This window comes from Drosophila navojoa, chromosome 2, assembly GCF_054131105.1.
Source record: "Drosophila navojoa isolate 15081-1374.11 chromosome 2, UAZ_NAV_1.0, whole genome shotgun sequence".
In the NCBI taxonomy this organism is placed as follows: domain Eukaryota; kingdom Metazoa; phylum Arthropoda; class Insecta; order Diptera; family Drosophilidae; genus Drosophila; species Drosophila navojoa.
In genome coordinates this window covers 23370903-23390815 of record NC_142890.1, presented here as the reverse complement: position 1 = coordinate 23390815, position 19913 = coordinate 23370903, and the positions used below count along the sequence as shown (strand labels likewise).

The 19913-nt window shown below is 39.7% G+C and overlaps 1 protein-coding gene across 7 annotated transcripts in view; it reads left to right on the top strand.

The window, feature by feature from the left end:
* RhoGAP100F (Rho GTPase activating protein at 100F) overlaps nucleotides 1-19913 on the top strand; it is a 45697-nt gene that overhangs the window by 7458 nt on the left and 18326 nt on the right. For 4 of the 7 annotated variants that reach the window (XR_016196169.1, XM_018111995.3, XM_018111998.3 and 1 more), the window contains one exon: nucleotides 259-537. Coding sequence is in view for 5 of the 7 variants with exons in the window: in XM_018111995.3 (XP_017967484.1) it covers nucleotides 451-537 (87 nt within the window). In the remaining 2 variants the exon portion in view is untranslated. Of the gene's footprint in view, nucleotides 1-258; nucleotides 538-16000; nucleotides 16254-19913 lie in introns of those variants that run through there. The other 3 variants (XM_018111997.3, XM_018111996.3, XR_016196170.1) reach the window with 2 other exon arrangements.

Sequence of the window (19913 nt, the reverse complement as noted above, 5' to 3'; positions counted from 1 at the left end):
GGCATGCAAATTGCGTTTGCCTGCTGACAATTAGGTGACAGTAAATACTTTCTGATGAGTTTGGCATTGTCAGACGCAACGCTCATTTGTTTTCACAGTCTGTGAGAGTTTGAGGAATGCAGGCCGGAGTCCAAGGGTATACGGATGTAGTGTTGTCTTAACCTGAGAGCATCACATTTGGATAATTTGCAACTACGAACACATTTACCATTTCACTAATTATGCCAACGCTCTTTCTCTCGGTCTCTTTCTTTGCAGCACTACTATACGAGCAACGAATGAATCGAACTTGCATTTTATACATAGACTAAGCTAATGAATTTTCGTAAAATTAAGCCGATAACGCGATCACGCCTCTGGGCACTTTTCTCGAGACTTCAGCCAGGGCCACAAATGCCCCAACTGTAGCAGCAGAAGACAGACTTTCCCCATAAGGATCCCCACTCATAAATGCAGTGGAAGAAGAAGTTTACTCGATTGAAAGCAGCTACTGGAAATTCGCGTGTGCGAAGAATGCTTTGTTGTGGACGTAGAAAGGTGAGTTAAAACATCAACATCACAAAATTTACCAAGAATCATATATTTTATTTGGGTGAAGTGGTACAATCGAAAGTAGCTGTAATTATTAACAATAAATCTGCGATTATTGCGAACTTAAACTTTATTTGAGTAAATAAATAATTACAGACCGTCAAAGACACAACGATTATTCGCGTAGGTGTTATATATATTTTATTACTACAATTTAACGTCGTAAAGCTAGTAATCGCTGTTTGTGTTTGGGAATAGTTATCCTGGGTAGCATAAAAGCTGTTTCTGATTTGCATACAGATTCCATAAAAAAACGTTCATTGGTGCAAAACTAAAGAAGAAATATTACGGTCGAATCCCAATCATTTCAAATGGCAAGAGAATCTCAGTTGTTTCTTCGATTTATCCAGAAATTCAAATGATCGAGAATTATCGGGAACAAACTTTTATTTCGATTTATCGCCATTTTCGCTTTAGCAAGGCACAATTTATCAAGACTCGACTGTATAATGTCTTTAAACTGTCTCTTAAAATTACTAAACCTGTCGAAACAATACAATAGAAAAGATTCAAGATTTTTTTTAAACTTAAAAACATTCTGTGAATATTTTAAAATAAATTATATGCTATTTATAATTTCCACTTATTTGCTAGCTGTTGCTTTATAGCGAATATTATGAGAGTATTATATGAAAAACGTTAAGCTAAACGAGGCGTGGCTGATAGCTGAGTTAAGGGGGCTATTGGATATTTAGATATAGAGATGAAAATTAAATGAAGCGAAACGATGAGCGCTACATCCCCTGGAGTATTGCATCTTGGGTGATTGCTAGCTTATTCTGTCCCCGACCAAGGATATGTCAGTCAGAATCATATACGTATATATTTTCAAATAGGTATGTAATATCTAGAAATAGAGACACATAGTTTAGTATATAACTAACATGTTAATATAATATGCTCAGAGTTTGATTAATTTAACTAATTTGTGCCTACTTATTTAACACACTTATTAACACAATATGTTATTCTGGTAGGCAATCAACTAAAATAAACGCATTCCATTGTCAGATCCATATTGAATGCTTCACTTGACTTCGTATACCGCATGACTGCAAAATCTGATTAACATATTTTGGGGTCGCGACTGGGGATAGGGTTTTGTGCTCGTACGTAACTCAATTTAATTATGTACATATAATTATATACACGTGTACAACGTATCGTGTGTCAATATAATGTGCGGTGCGCCATGAGCCGTGCTGAAACTTAATTGAAGTTGCGTCGCTTTTAAATGATATTTTTGGCTTGCACAACTTAATTTGGGCCAGCCATGTAACTGAACTTCAATCGATATGCTTAATTAAAGGGTAATCGTGAAAATAATTGATAAACCTGTTCACTGAAACTAAATCTGATCAAATTACGCCAAGAGCCAAGAGCATCACCTGGCAACCGTAATGCAGGAATGCATCGGGGCCATCCCGCCTCCTGCAAGGATGGCAAACTCTAGCCAACCGACTTCTAATTAAAGCACTTAAAAGTGCTTTTTGCTAATGCTGCCAGGCGCCAGCTCTCGTCGTCACAAGCTGTACTCGATGCATCCTGGCAGGAGAGGCAGGTAGACGAGCTGAGGATTTGTTGTCACTTGCTCAAGTGAATTTGTCAACTATGAGCAGCCGAGGAGCTCCACTTGAAGGCATTAACAAAGCTATGACAAACACTGGGTGGCAAAGGCTCGCCCGCCTTCAAGCGGCAGAAATCGTTTCTACTTAAGCCAGCCACCTCCCAGTCTGCCAGCTAGTGAAAAACCAACAAAACTTTTCAGTCACAAAGTCAAAGGCGTTGCGTCTTGGGTCCTGCAATTTCCTCAAGATGCAGCTACCAACGCATTTCGACCGCAGCAGTGGGCGGAGGGCGTGTCGCCCACGAGCACTGCATACAATCGATTATTTGAAGAGAGTGCATTCACTTGGCTATGAAGTTGTGAAAGAGCTGAGAGTTTATTTCAATATTTTACATATAAAGTTGGATATATATATCAAATTTAGCTGTTTCAGTATTTTTTATGTTACTTATATGGCAAGAGTTTGTATTCAGTTTGAAAATAGATCTCGATTTCTACGAATATCATTAACTTTTTTGAGAAAGCATAGTTTTTACATCTTTTCCATGAATTTGTGACAAGTTGTATTCGATCTATTGATACAGCATCTTTGGCATGCCCAAATAATTATCTGAAGTACTTCTGATATCTTTAGAGCCTCAGCTCTCTCGATCAATTTTATTATGTGGTCATACAAAATTGATTCCTCTGGTCTCATTCTTAGGTCTTCAACGGTGACTGCCTTTTAGAAGCGTTTAGGGGCATTTCGCCTCGTTTGGACTTAGTAAACCACTTAAAGACAGTTGATTTTGCTAGACTCATCTAGCCATAATGTAGATGTAATCGTATTAATCACATACTAATAGATTAATAGAAGCTTTCTAATGAATAAACAATGATATTTGTAGACTCCGCACTAATTGCTGTGAATGTTAGCCTAAGAAATTGTTAGCCTTTTTCTTTTATATGACTCGATCTACAAGACTCTTCATAAACATCTTAAATGCATCGGCAAATAATTAAAAAATGAAAATTACACATAATTAAATCATATATATATATATATATATATATATATATTAGTAATTGATACATTAAATATGGCACATCGAATATCAAATCATATCCAAAAAGTAAAACTGAATGTGAATTCATAGTCGAATTAAAAATATCCTATATATCATTAGATTAAGAGAGAATGCAAAATCAATAGTTTAACTCTTGCAGTCTGTTTGCAGGGTATACGATGTTCATTGTTTAGCATTAAACTAGTTGTTGTTCAAATTTTCATTTATGCCACGAATAAACTTTGACTTGCTGCAGCCGTCAAAAACTTTAACAAATAAATTAATTTAGTCGCTGAGCTGGCGCGCAGCAAAGCTGGCGAACCCGACGAGCCCGGCGAGCCTGGTGAGCCTGGGAGTTGGCCTTTGCCGCGTGCTGGCTTCGCTCGATAGTTGGGATGATCGTCCTGCGGGAGTCTAGCGGATAAATAATTGAATTTACGCTTGCGGCATATTTAGCTGTGCCTGCATTTGTTTTAAATTGCATTTTCTTGGCTGCTCCTTTTTGCAGTGGCAACGAGCTGGCTGTTCTTTGCTGCTGCTGCTCCTGCTGCTGCTGCCGTTGCTGCCACAATTTATTTTGATTATTTTTCCTTTTCGTTGATAAGCTGAACGTCAGGCCTGTGCAAATTGATTTGTTAAACAATTTTTAATTGAAATGTAACAGCAGGAGTAGCAGCAGCAGGAGTAGCAGCAGCAGCAGTAGGAAATATGTCGAAGTTTGATAGCATCAAGCAGCGCCTACTGCCTGTGTGTGTATGTGTGTGTGTGTGTGTGTGCTGCCTGTGGCATGCCACTTGTAAACAGTTAAAGTTACTCAAGTGAAATGCGCAGGCATTTCTATTGGCATACGTGGCTGGATTTGCTGCATGCCATGATGACGGGTGTTGAATGGCAGCCAACAGGCAAATGAAGGCTGCGCAACGTGGCAGCATATTGTATTACAATAGCCGAGAGCTGGGATTGGGCTGCATGTGGCTGCAACTGACACCATTTGGCAAACCGTTGCTGCTGCTCCTGCTGCTGCTGCTCCTGCTGCCAGCATCCAATGGAGATTTCAAAAAATTTCAAGTTGCATTTTTTTGTTGTTGTGTGCGGTGCGGGTGATGAATTTATTGAATTGCATTACGTAACGTTCGGGCCGCAGTCAATTATTTTGATATATATTCGCATTCCAGGCCGAACAATGCGGCGTATACGTGATGCGAGCGCAGCCAAGCACAGCCATGCATTTAATTAAAAACAATGATAGCAACTGACAAACGGATAAAAAGTCCTTTTGCATTCGTATACTCGCCGTCTATCAATTGTCAAAAAAGTGAAGCTACGAACTGTCTGATTCGTGCAATTAGTTGACAATTTCGCTGCACGCTTTATGATAGCTGATGAAAGAAAGAAAGAATTGCTGGCTCGCTCACGCGCTAGACAATTATCAACTTGCCGCTCGGCTGGCTGCTTAAGTCGCGTCGTTTTGGGCCGCGTTTCAAGTTGGCGCAGAATGCGGCATTCTGTCTATCTGACTGTAAGTTTTCTGTGTTCCTCGAGTGCCATTCACAAATAAATGGCGGACATTTAGGCGAGAGTAGCGGCAATGCCAGCGACAGCAGCTCCTTTTGATTCTTAGAGCTCTGCCAGCAGCGGTTGCTGCATTTGGGGTGCATTCGAGCAGCTCACTGGATAGACACACGCAAGCACAGAGAGAAAGACAGGCGAACAGAGTGCGAGTGAGAGAGAGAGAGCCAGAGAGAGAGGGAGGCAGAGGGCGAGTGAGGGAGTGAGACGGCAGAGCGTGAGCAGAGACTTGCAGAATGTTTGCTTCAATGCAGATAAGAATATTGCTTCAGTTGGGGCTGCTGCAAACACACATACACACATACACACACACACACACACACACACAATCGCACACATTCTGCGCCCAAGACAAACACTGGGAAACATTTTAGTTGTTGGAGCTGCTCCAATTTCTGTTTTACTTTTTAAGCTACTTCCGATTTGACTCTACGCAAGGGGGAGTACAAGCAAACGCATTGGAAGTAAAATTTAGAAAAAGCAGCAGCTTTAAAATAGTTTTTAAAAAACGAGAAAAGCTTAATGAAATGTAACAAGAAATTAAAAAAAAATATATATAATACATAGAAATACGGGTTATGAGAGGAATTACTAAATTTATATACATTACTCAGGAATAAATCAGTTGAGTGGTTATCTAATTTTAGTACGTATTAATTTAGTAATAGTACGTAATAATTCCTATTTAGATAGTTTCATTTAAAAAAATTGAGAAAGAGTAATATAGAAATTTATTTATAGCTTAGCTGAAGAATGGTATAAGAAATTATATTGATTTTCGTCGAATATCCATTTAAGATACAAGATAAAAATATTGTGGACAGCATAAAGTTCTTAATCTATATATAGCCTGCTTAAAAAATTGATTGAAGCACAACCTAATTTTACACAGTTAAGCTAGTCAAATTCTGGCTGTTTTCAATTGTTCTCTATAAATTTCTTATCCTTATGATATTTTTCATTTAATCTATCCATTATTAAATTGCATTTTTTTCTTGTGGTTGATCCACGGGTGTTAAGCAGTCGGTTCGAGCTAGACATTCTTTGCCAGTGTCCACCAGATGGCTGTCCCCTTTCATTATATTTTCTGTATTCGGTTACACTGTGCAACCTAATGCATGGGCAAAAGGAACACCAAATTGTTGACCGCATTGCTGTCCGCTTGGTCTTGCGCTTGTTTCTATCCTTTCATTGGCTTCATTTAGTGTTGTTCTTCGTGTTGGCAAATAATTCGAAAAACTATTAATTGGCAACACGGCAACAGTGCAGCAAGATTTTTAATTGGTGCGAACGCAGCGCAAAAGTTTTGCTCACCGTTTGCAGGTGCTGCTGCTGGCACGTTAGAGAAACGTAATATGTGTGCATTGAAGCGGAAAACTCGATGATAGCACAGCAAGGGAAAGTCACTGATTATGACCGTGAGAAAGGGGAAAAATGCAAGCATAGAAGAAGCACCGCATAGCGAGTTGGCAAGCTGCTCCAGCCCGGACAATGGCACGCTTGATAGCGCAAATCAAGATGCGGATTGTGCTAGCAATCTGTTTACCTACCACACAATCCATCAATCAAACCCATATTCAATTAAGCAATCACTAAAATCTGCTCAACAGATTGCGTTCATCCCCACCAAGTTGAGATTAATTAATTCGTATTAGAGAAGCTGATGGGTTACTCTTTAATCATCTGCTTCATCTGTATTTACACTTATTTTCATATTGCTTTCGAATCATTTGGTATATATATAGACACTTCAACAGCTCCTTCAAACTCTATCCACATTTAGCTGTAGAATAATCATGCTCTCTTGACAGGCAAATATTGTATCTATCCATGAAATTCATATTTTCTATGCAGAGCAAACAAAAAGTTGTTTTTCCTTTCGCCTGTTGTTGGCCCATGCGATTTTATCTGTCATCTATTTTATACCTGAACCAATGTTGTGCTGGGCTATATCGAGTTTATTGGCTTTAGGCCTACAAATATTAACTTTAAATAATTTTGTACTTTAATTAAAATATTTTCAGTTAATTAAAATTTTTGTTCTCGATATTTATTTGAATTGAGTTGAAATTGAATTGTTATATAATATTGTGCCAAGTTAATAATTGTTTTCTTTTCAACTATTAATTTATTTATCCACAGTGTTGTATTAATGGGTTGTAGTACTAGCTACGTTATATATAATTATCTAAGTTATATATACAGTACCTTTCTTTGTTTCAAAACTGATTGGATTCTTAAGATCTTAGAGCTAGGGCATTCACTGAAACAAATTATTTATTATTATTTATTTTATAGTTATTTTATTAATATTTTTTTGATAGTTTTTGATTCAACTTCGCACGTGTTGCAAGCTTTATCAAAACAAGTTTATTAAAGATTATATTTATATATCGAGAAGTAAGGATATGATATTAGTTTGGAAAAATTTATATAGTTGGCAGAAGAAGGCCCGGCAGATACCATAAAGTATATTGTATATAATATTGAAGTATATATATAATATTGAACAAGCCAATGAGCTGAGTCGCCTGTGAACTTGAACGTCTGTCTGTCCGTCCATGAGTGCGTCATTGCCAGATCTCGTTTAAGCTAGAAGAATGCAGATTATTGTAGGTTTCACCAGTTTCAGTTAGTGTCTAGAGCCTAAATACTCCACATTCACCACTCAATTTCATGCGCATTTGATACAATTTTGGATTTTGTTTTAATTAAACATAATTTGTAAGATATTTATTGATAATGTTGATAATAGTTTCAAATGTATAGGAATTTATATAAAATTGCTGCAGCTTTCGCAAAACTTCAATCAAATGAATATTTGAGCACCGCAAATAGTTGATGCAAATTTTCAGCTGGTATTTGTGACATGGCTTCAATATTGTGGTAGGTGCAGGTATTCGATAGTCGTACGCATTTCTGCTCGCCTCGCATACTGTTTGTTGTGCACGTAAAATATTTGCCTGTCATTGCACACAACATGTCGCATTTTTCTTGGCTTTTGGCTTATTTTTTCCTTTTTTTGCGAAGAACGTGTTTATAATTTCCGGGCAGCAGTCAGATGCCGTCAGTTGAGTGCCCCTATAGCAGCCAGTGGAAGCTGCTTGCGACAGTTCGCTTATTGATTGGCAAACTTATACTTATTTGCATAACATGCCGAAGGACATCGCAGCTGGGTGGCGGTTGGGTTGTTTCTTCTTGAAATTCCGGAGCGTTTCTCAAATGAATGATAAGAATGTTGCAACAATGGTATGTCCATTGGAGGCTTGGGGTCCGACCGACTGTTGACAATGCGTATGACATATTTTGTTTGGTTAAAAAATAAAATCATCAACTGATGCTGCACGTTCCACATACGTATGCATGTGCTTGTATTGGGAGCAGTCGAGTGCAAAGGTAAACAGACACAGTTACAAATACATAGCACACACACACGCACACAGCGTCAAAGCAAATGCAATGCCAAAACAAAATTAACCTCACAACCTACTGCAGCATCCATCTTTCGGCATGTGCATGCACATATGTATGTATGTAGGTGTTGCTGTGCCCGTGCCTGTGCGCGCGTATGTGTCTTGACTGTACTAAAAGCGGCTTACACCACTCACAGGTAAACAGGCTGGCCACCCACACACAGCTCCAAGTGTTTTGTGCAGCCCCAAAAACGCCCACACACGATTGTTGTGTGGATAGGTCGTGGCTTTCATTCTGTGGCCCGCTTCTAGCAGTACGTACGTACATATATATGTATATGTGAATTAATGGGGTGGCAGAGGTGTGGGCCTTGCCGTGACAGCTACCTTAGCATACCCCCCCTCACAGACCATGAGCGTGGTTAAAAGCTGTTTGCTTTACTGAGGATTTTCGCAACGTTTTTGGGCCCTCGTGACGCTCGCAGCGCACGAAAGTGTGCTTCAACATTTTTTAACTTTAACGTATTTTGCATTTGCTGTGAATTCGACTATTTCTCTATGCGTGTGTGTGTGTGTGTGTGAGAGAGAGCTTGACTGTGTGGGTGTATGCGGTCTCTGCTTTTTGCCGACATTTGCGCTTTTGCTCAGTGCGTGTTCGTATGCTTCGGCTTGCTCTCGCCATCTCACTGCTGCGCGCTCTCTCTCTCTCTCTCGCTCTGCCTCTCTCTTGCAGCGAAAGAGCTTTTGTAGTAGAGAAAAATGAAACGTTTTTTGGTTTTGCGGAATGGTCTGAAAGTTTAGAGTGGCCAGACTTGAGTAAAACTTTTTGCTATTCCGATCATTTATTTATTTATTTTATTTATTTCTCTTTCGGCTTTTGGTTGCAACTCGATTGAGCATGCTGTGTGGTTGATGGAGCTTTGGCATTTGGTTTCGTGAGGGCGAGCTTGAGAATGCCATCAGCCTAAAAGGGCATGCAAGCCATTAATTAGTGCCGACCGCCTCAAGCCTGGCACACACACATACACACACACACACATGCACTCCGACGCACACACCTCAAAGACAGTAAATTGTGCCAAGGTTCATTGTACGCAGCCATTGTCACTTACATTTCAAATGCAAGTGATATCTCAGCGCTGGTGGAGGAAACGGCTCTGACAGGAAGAGCCAAAAGCGTAGGCGGAAGAGGGTGGGTGGGGTGGCAAGGGTTTGGCCTAGCTATTAGTGTTTATTGCGGCTGGCTGGCTTTTTACGCCAGCCGCAATTAGCTGCCAAGGTGAATGCTTGTGGCATTAATTGTCAATGAAAGCACTTAAAGGCTAATTTAGCAAACTAGGCTCACATTGGAACCCTAAGCAGCTTATAGCCAGAGCCGCACAACAGCAACAGCCGCGGCAACAGCCACGACAACAGCAGCAACAACAAATTGAATGCATAATTTAGGCAAGCCTAAAGCCGCACATAAAACTAGCCCGCGCTGCTTATTTGATTCCCGGCCAACTATAAAAGCTCCGCCATAACTGAGGCAGCAATATTTGCCGCCCATTTGCGTGGCGACACGAAATTGTCATCAAATCTGAATGGGCATTTGTGGGTTTCGCTCGGCTCTGTTTTCGTTATTTTCTGTTTATTTTTTATTTGTATATGTGCGTGTGTGTGTGTGGTTTTTAACCCTATCAGGCTATCAAAGCATCGGTGCTGATGATGACAGCGCTTTCCGGGGGATTTCGATTTTTGATTTCGAGCGCCGACTGCTGCGAGCTGCGAACTCAATTTGTTTCGCTTGACAAATGTCCAGTGACAAAAAGCACACACACACACACACACACATAGAAAAAAAGAAAACATAATATAGAAAGAAAAACAGAAAAGAAGAAGAATGTTTCCTCTCCGGAAGTTTGTTATTAGCCGCGCACGTCCGGCGCGGCGGATAAATTTGATGCCGACTGCGCCATGCCAGTACTTGTATGTGTGTGTGTGTATGTGTGTTACGCTTTGCCTACTGCGCCGCTTATCCGCGCAGGCGTCTACGTTGCGTATACGTAACGCAGCATTTACTGGCATTCGGATTTAGCTTAGAACTTTTGCTTTGACTCTGGCTTTGCCGTTTGCCTTTGGCTCTGCATTTGTGTTTGTGTTTGTGCTTGTGTTTGTCAGCGGCTTTGTTGTTGCACACAAAACGTCGGGGTCCGCCTTGCGCCTTGAAAACCATTTCGAATGCATTCATTTTGCATGAGCACGCCCGACAGTTGATTGCCTGTCAGCGCGCGGGTGCTGCGACTGCGACGGCGACTGCGACTGCGACGGCATTCGCCAAACTGACCCACATAAATGCCCTGTCGATTAAACCGTGACTACAACCAGCTCGTGAGTATGCGTCGTCGTTGTATGCGTGTGTGTGTGTGTGTGTGTGTTATGGTTTTGTGAATGATGTGGTCTTTGCTTTGGGCGTAACATGCACCCACGCACACATATACGGCGATAGCTACACCTACACATGTCACTCATGTCAGGCAAAGTTTACGTTTCAGCCATGATTTCCATTTGATTTGAACTCCCTGTAGGCTCCATGGCTGCTTGGCTGCTTGGCTGACCGGCTGGCTCTTGGCCACTCTCTATCAATTGTAATGCGTTTTTAATGGCAATGCTTTATCTGTTGATGTCATCGAGGCCGGGTTATTAAAATTATTCATAATTCCCTTTGGAGTGGTGCGCCCCTTTTAACCTGGCTGCCTGCTCTATGCGAATCCTATTCCCTTTCATTTTGCTCTTTGTTTCGCTCCATTTTGTTGATTTGAATTGTTTGATAAAACGAAAAATAGACAAACACATAGAAGAAGAGCTGGAATAACGGTGCGCTTTTGTCTAGGCCCAAAAATTGTTGAGTGTTTTTATTGTCGCTGTGTCTGTCGGCTGTTATTGTTATTGTCGCTGTTGTACCCAAATCATTCATAATGCTTGTCTGTCATGCCACAAGCTGGCTATTTTTGAGCAAGGTTTTCCCTAGCCACACACACACACACACGCACACACACTCATAGGCACACATGATTATCATTTCCTTATACACTGTGATTGGCATTTCTGTGAATTCAAATGTGTAACTACCAACGGCTACGAGCATGCCTAATGCGAATCGCTGATACCGATGTCAGTTTATTTAAGTGGCGAAAATAATTGCCAGAGCTTGTGCGCTGGTATGTCTGACTGCGTGTTTGGGCACTAATACTCGAGTGTGCGATTTGAGTGGGGGATCATGTCCAACAGTTTAATTATAATCCTGCTTAACGTAAGTAAGAAAACAAGCCAATGCGACATTACATAGCTGCTGATAGACTCAAGGTGGCTCAGTTTATACAAATTAATTAAAGAGATGGGTTGAGCTAATATATAGTAGTTTGAATGTTAGTTTTATACATAGATTATCAGTTGATTACAAAATATATAAATTATGGTAACCATTATTTTATAAATTTAATACATATAATTTGTTGGATACAATTAATTGAAATATATTTAATTATAGTAATTAAAATCATTTTAAAAAATGTGAATCTGATATTATGATATTTGAAATCGTACTAAAAATTAAATATAAATCTATTATAATTTATATTTAATTGTTTAATAATTTATATTTATTTAAATATAAATCTATTCGAATTTATACTTAAATATGAATACCATTTAAAATATTATAAAATCAGATAAAATCAATTTCAAATTAAATAATAAAATAAAAAATAATAAAATAAAATAAATAATAAAATATTTAAAATATTTGATTTATTAATTAATATCATTTTATAAAAATGTGAATCATATTTTAGATTTATATTTAATTTCTAAATTATAGTAGAATATATTTAATTTTTAATACCAATTAAAAAATCATAAATTCATATTCTCATTTTTATAAAATAATAGTATTAAATTATTATACATAATGATTTGAAAAATTGCATTTCAAAATATCTAAAATATATTTAATATATATTTATTAAATTAATATTTAAAATATATATATGTATATGGTATTCGATTGCGTGTTACAAGCATGTCATCATATCGCTCATACGCCATCCAAATGTTCAATGAATTATGCTACAATTCTCCGTATCCTGCTCAATATTCATTACTCTTCGTTCTCTGGTGAGTTCAGCGAGTTTTTAACAAGTTCAAGTCCGTTGCCATAGAAATTACATCTGGCAACGCTGTCAGTTTTTAGTGCGTCTCTCCCGCCCATCAAAGAGGCGGAGGACTAGCTCGTCGTCGTCGGCGCATCAAACACAATTCCCGAAATCCCGACTGCCAGTTTTTTCCTATTAAATACACACACACACACACACAGAAACACACAAATGCACACATGCACACAGGCTGCTATACACATACACATACGCATACAAATACATATGATAGGCATGTCGGCCTGTCGAACTTTTGGTTGGAAAAAAGCTTTTGCTCCTGTGCTCCCTTTTTAACAGGCAGCAGGCAACAACAAAAACAACAACAACAAAATATATTTAGCACTGCAGGAGAGCCGTCTGCTCAGGCATGCGTATGTTTGTGACTGTGAGTGTGTGTGCGTTACGGAGTGTAGAATGCCTGTGTATATGTGTCTATTACTGCGTTTGCTCCACTTTCGAGTAAAGTTGTTCGGGACTTTGGCAACTTCGGCTGCCTTCGTCGATGGCCACTCGCTCGGCTTCTGTTCGACATTTACAGAGCCAACAATTTCAATACGCAAAGTTCAGTTGAGCGCGTCGGACGTTGTCGTGTTTCGCTCTCGTCCTCGTACACGTCGCAGGCAACATCGTGCGTGGCGCCTATATGTGTGTGTGTGTGCGTGAAGTAGTAGTAGTAGTGTGTGTGTGTGTGTGTGCGTAGTAGTATTTCCGCCGCAACTATATATATAGTATATATATATATGTGTACATAAATACCTGCAGAGCGGCTGACGTAGTGGCCTGGCGTATAGTAAAAGTCATTAAAAAACTTATTCAATAGGATTTCACGCACAGCCACAGTCGAACAGGAGTCCGGGGCAGAAACAGCAGCAGCAGCACCACCACCAGCACCACCTACCAACACAACCATAAAGCAAATCGCGCGCACTTCTCGGTACAGAAGTTGCACTCATTATCGTCGTGCCTCTAAAATTATTGCAGAAAAGCGCATGAAATTGCCAATAAAAGTTTAATGCTGCATTAAATTGGCTAGGCGGGCGCTCGATCAATACACACTATATACTACCACAATAGCTGAATGGCAGTCAATTATGTGTTTTAGGGAATACACACACACAAAGAACGAAACTCTATATCGACATATACATATATATGTGTGTATGTATGTACAAATATACGTATATTTTTAGAAGCGCCTTAAACAAAGAGCAATATATTTATATCATAGCTAAATAAACACAGGCATACACTGGGTAAGACGACTCGCAATACGTTTGGGCTTACGCTTAGGTCCGCTTAACACGCGTGCTTACACAAATCTCATGAAATTTATAATAAAATAAACGCATTATACGCAGACAATTTACTGCTGGGCATCGTTGCGTATACGCAGTGTCGTCGTCTGCAAACGCCAACCGAAATGAGAAAACTCATCATCATTTTTGCATTTGGCATGGCGCACATGTTGACGGCGGCGGCGATACCAAAAGGCATCGGCTCTCGGCTGCCTCCTCTCTGATATATTTTGGGGACAGTCAATCCTCCCAAATACAGAAAATTTCTATTGCTAAATGCGCGCGCTTACGCCTCCAGTGCCTACTCACGCACACACACACACACACAGATGTATACACACATATACATACACACAAAGGCGCATGGCAAAGCAGACGCACACACTTAAGGTTCAACAGCCCGACGATTGCCAGCCAAGCAGTGTCGCCGTTAGGCCCCAAAGCAGCCATTATCTTCGACAACGTACCGTGCCAGCTCCACACACCGCGCACAGTCCCTTGTCTATCTATATTGTGTATACGCCGCGTGGCCCTCATCGCTCGCTCAGCCTTTGAGCATCATCATCTTTTGTCTGCAAAAGTGGCAAAATGTAATTTTTGGCATTTTCAGCTACTGCCACGACAGTCTTAGCACGTCTGCCACAAGCGCACAGCTAAAATGGAATAACCTTTAACCTCATCTCACCTACCACCCTCCCACCCCCTCGCCTCCAGCCCCATGGCCAAACTGGCCCTCGCAGCACCCACTCAAATTGTGAGTTGCGTTTGTTTAACTCGAATCGGCAAACAGTCTCTGGAGGGATGTAACAGAAGCTAACGACTTTATTTATGAATATATTCATTGTGAAGTGCTCATATATGTGTATATGTTGTTGTAACCCATTCCAGTGGCTGCCTATTGAGTCCGGCTTGGTCAGTTTGACTACGACTCAATCCGAAACCTTTGCAGCTAACTCAACAGTTGCCAACTGTACTTATTCGGCTAACAAAGTTCAGTTAACAGTTAAATGAATATGAAATTAAGGTATTCACGTCCACTCAGCAGAGAACAGAGAGCAGAGAGCAGAGAGCTGGCAATGAAAAATTCATAGCGCATACGAAATTCGCTTTCTATATCATCGCCTACGCCTAATCAAGAGCTGAAATTGAAACATTATTGAAGAGGCCATAAGATTTCCTTTTATTGCACAAGCTCTTGCCTTAACCCAATCAAAGTATAGAATTTGCCTTTTATGAAAGTCGAGCGAGGATAGTTAATTACCAAGCTACGCTCTAAATTGGCAACAAAATCTAATTAATTTGCCTTGGGGCAGCGTATTTTTTAAGTTCTCGTGCAGCTGCCTCGCTCCAGTCGGCGTTGCTTCCTGCCACTTTGTAGTTCAACTGCCAGTTTAATTGCTTGGCAACATTTTCCTTACTGTTTTCCTTCACGTTTTTCTTTTGCTGACCGCACCGCTCCGCCCGCCCCCATAAATGATATGAAGGAGTTTAGCTAAGCTATGTAGCTTTGTGCAGCTATCGTGTAACTGGTTCGCCCACCATTCGAATTTAATACCTTTTGTATTAATGAAATTTTGTACGCGTGAAAAGAAAATTACTTACGCGATGTTACAAATGCCAGCGCTTTGCACGTGGTAGACGTTCCTCTTTGTTGTTGTTGTGGTGGGGGAGGGGGCTCTTTGGCCAGCGGTCGTATACTTAACGTAAATCACATGCCGCTCTCAGTGTGTGTGCGAGTGTGTGTGTGGGTGTGAAGGGGCAAAGTTCATTTCAAGCGCTATTTAAATCAATTGTGTTGAAATTTTTGAAAACGCTTGCCGCCCACCTGCGGGCAGCCGCGTTGAGCCGGCAGCGAAGCGTGAAAAGCAAACATAAATATCTCGCCTGGCAACAAAAGGCTGGCAAAAGGAAATCACAATACACTCATATACATGTGCACGCATACTGACATAAAGGACACTCGAAAATAGATACAGTTAACAGCAAACCTTGTATACCCATGAAAATAGAGTCGTCGTCGTCGCAGGCGAATGAAACGAATAAACCAAACGAAATCAAATGAAACGAAACTGAAGTCAAGCGAACCGAACCGAACCCAAGGCGAACCAAAGCGAAGCGAATTTCGAATTAAGCCATAAGACTTGAGTGTGTGTGTGTGTGTGTGTGTGTGTGTGTGTGGCAGCAACAAAATGTATCAAATTATAACTTAAGTACAAGTTACCACCGAACTAAAGAATCAACAACAACAACGAAACAAAAGAACAATAAATAAAGCAAAAATAGCACAACACGAAAAAGAAATACAAAAAAGAAAAAAATAAATAAATAAACTAACTGTGAGACAAAAAAAAAAACGAATTCGGATACAGCGACGCCCCAAGCGAGCGAGGCAAAAACTATCTTTTAAATTAGAAACATAGCCCCAAGCTGAACGTGTGTGCGTGAGTGTGTGCACACAAAAGTCCCGTTTCCTTCACGTTTTGACATTTGCGTGGGAATAAGTTACGCTGGCTGCAGCAAAGTTAATGTGTGAAAGGGCTACGACAGGATGTTTCCTGACCAGAAGCAGCGGCCGCAAGGTGAGTTCCCCCCGGCAGATAATGCAAACACAAATGTGTGTGGGTGTGCGTGTGTGTGTGTGTGTGTGCGTGGGTTTATTTGATCCAAAACGACTTATTTATTAATAACACATTAACTAATGACGCTGTTGCGCAAGTCCCTAGCCATTACAATGATTTGTCGAGTCACATGCAAAATGCTTCAAACTGAGCCTGAGCAATTTTCAGATATCATTAAAAAATAATGCCAACATGTGACATATACCTGGTACAACAAATATGCGAATATGCGAATATGTTTCTTAGGCAGTAGAGTGAATTTCCATGTGTAAGCTCTCCAATTTTTGAGTAAATTTCTTGCTGTCATGAATTAAAAAAAAATGTCTACGTGTTTAATATACCCTGCACAATTAATGTTTAATAAATGTGTAATTTTTGTTGACTGTTTGTTAAGGTATAATTATTCACATTCATAGTGCTAATAAATATTTATTAACGTTCTTTTTTATCAATTCCTTCTTCAATGTATTTTATAGAGTTATAATTATTATCATAGTAAATATAAATTTAGATTTTTACGTGCATTGTCCCAACATTTACGTATCACTTATAAACCCTATTATTACTCTAAATAAATTTATAAATTAATATTAATATATACATTTATTTATCTTGAATATTTAAAAATTTAAATTATTTGTATTTTTTGTATATCTGTATATACGCTTTCTTATCATTGCTTCCTTATTTATAGAACTATTATTATGAATCTTATTATTATTATTAGTCGTATTATTAATACTGTTGCTTTTATTTGATAAACCATCATAAATATTTTCCTACATATTTTTCCCTTCACTTATAAAGTTTAAAAATGCTTGCAATAATAATTTATAATAATTTATAATATCCTTTTCTTAAGATCGATTAAAAAATATTTTACAAACTCTTATTTGCTCATGAGAGGTGTGGAAGCTGTGGTTTATGCCAATGAAAGTAGGAAGCAGTGTGATTTAATTATGAAATGCAAAGCTTTGTGATAATAATTGTAATGCTAACACAGAGTATCATCAAGTCAGGCAGTGCAGGATATTACCTATATATAAGTTGGCTTTTTTTTTCCAGTTTGCTAGCCACAAATATTTTGCCTTCTTTCTTAAAGTTTGCTCGTCGTTCTTTTGTGGTGGCAACGTGTGTTGCATAATAATATGCAGTGTGAAAAAGAAACTGCAAACTTCTTTAGATGCAACACAATGGAAAAACTTTCGGCTGAGATGGCTTAGGGCTGGCAAACTCAATCGCCGTGCCTTATAGCGGATATGAAACGTTTGTTGGCTGAAATAAACCGTAATGGCCATGCCCATTTGATAAAATCTAGCATGTGGGTAAAATAACATGACTTTTCAATTGGATGCGGAGCGGCATAATTGAAATAAGCAAAGGTCTCTGCATGACAAACAAATGCCAGTCATTTCGTTTGCAAATAAAGCATCTAAGGCAATTATTCGACATAAAATAACATCTGATAACACAAGACAAAGTGAACGCACGCCCCTCCCGACTGCAAGTTCGAGTGCCTCGCAGCGCCATGACATTGCATAATAATGTACGCACTGCCTTACTGGGGGCAACCGAGCGAGCGAACCCACCTGAACATCAAATAAACTCGCCAGCGAATTTCCATGCCATTTTTTATTCCTATTTAATATTTATTTATATGTGTATGTGTATGTGTATGGGTATGAGTATGTGTGTGTGGATAAATAACTGTGTGTGTGTGTGTGTGTGTGTGAGTTTTATGCAAATATTGTTTTTCCTGTGCGCACTTTGAGTTGCGACTATTTTCCACTTGTGACTCCATGGCCCGTCTCCACCTCCCCCCTCCCGGCTGGCACTCCACCTTCACCTGCGCTTCACCATCGTGTGCTGTTTTTTCGATGCTTGCGCTTTGACGCGAGCTCCTCGAACGATTTGCGTCCTTTGTAATTTTTTGTTACATCAACAATTTATGTGCTATTTATACGGATGAATGCATAAATAAAATTTGTATAATATAAATAAAAATGCATTTTTTATAGACGGCGCGCCAAGCCAACCGAAAGAGATTTTTTGAAAACACTTTGAAAATTTACCAGAGCTCTGCATTAAAGAGCAAAGAGAAACAAAAACGAGCTGAAATCGCAGGTAGAGTGGAGAGGGGCGCTTTTATTAGCTTCTGCAGCTTTGGCAACTTTGGCATCTACCCAAGAGCCGTCTCAAGCGCACTTCAAACACTGAAATAAAATTTCATTAAGCCCCTCAGCGAGGGACGCCGCCGGAGCTGCACAATATTTGCACAGATAATGGCTGAGCCGAAGTGTTTGTGGGCTCTGTTTGTTTTTCTGGGCGATTCCCACACACACTGCCACGCCCAGTTACGCACGCCCGTTTGGCTCCATAATTAAATTTCGCTCTGACAGCCGGGGGCGACATTTGGGGCGTGGCTGCGTGGCAGTGGCATTTTAATGAATGCCCCAGGCTCGGGATGCAGCATAATGCATCGACTGTCAAGCATTTGCTCAAGTGTTGAGCATGGCGTAGCCGAGTCAATCAATCGGGCTGGCATCTCACGCGGCCATGCTACCATATAAAGAGTATGTTAACTGCTTCATTAGATGGCAGCCCAATGGCGAAGTCTGTGTGCCAGCGAGTGCCGAGTATCCTCTTCACAAGGCGCAACAATGCTATGCGCGTGTGTATAAACTCTTGGTTCCGCTTGCATATTTCTCACATTTTTCCTTGTTTTCCTGCTGATCGGCATTTCGACGCTCATCCCCCAGCCGCCGCGGCGGTTGCCGGTTGCACTTCAGCCCAAGCTGAAATTGATTTTGCGCTTAATTACAGAGCAGTTAGCTCACTTAAATTGCATTCAGTTGATTGTCCTATCGTTTACCAGGCGTCCCACTTTAAACTGAATCAATAAATCAAGTATACGTTCCGAATATCTTTAGATAGTCTCAAAGACACACACACACACACACACAGCTTAAATGTGAGGGTCTCATCTGTTCTAGCTGCTTTGTTTGCCTTAATTTGTGGTTAAAGCAATTTGAGCCTACACAATAGTTTCACTTACCAGCTCCTTAATTATCATTGTCCTTTGCGTGTGCTTACATAGAAGCCCGCATATATGCACACACACACATGCATATATGCGAATCATGCTGTAACTGCCACTGACAAGTATTAATAACAAAGCATAATCTAGAGCTCTACAGCTGGCATTGCATTACCCATTTAATTGTGGTCAGTGCATTGCGCAGATAATTCAAACACTCGAGGCTATTTGTGCCTTAAATTTGTCTCTTAACTAAAATGCAGGAGGTTATATAAACATTTCTATTACTATTTCGATTGCTTAATTTATTCATATTATTCAAATTAATTACACATTAAGCTAACTGTTTACCCAACTGATTAAGAATCTCAGCTTGTCAAGTCAAAGACTTTCATTTGACAATGCTTTTGGTTTACAGTTTACCAAATTTGTCAGCAGTTTATTATTATCAATATTATGAAATACTATATATTACTATATTACAACTCGAGCTGACAACCAGAGATATAAAATAGTAAATATAATAAATATATGTACACACACAGTGGGGCGTGGCAAGCCGAAAATACTCATTTACCCAAAGT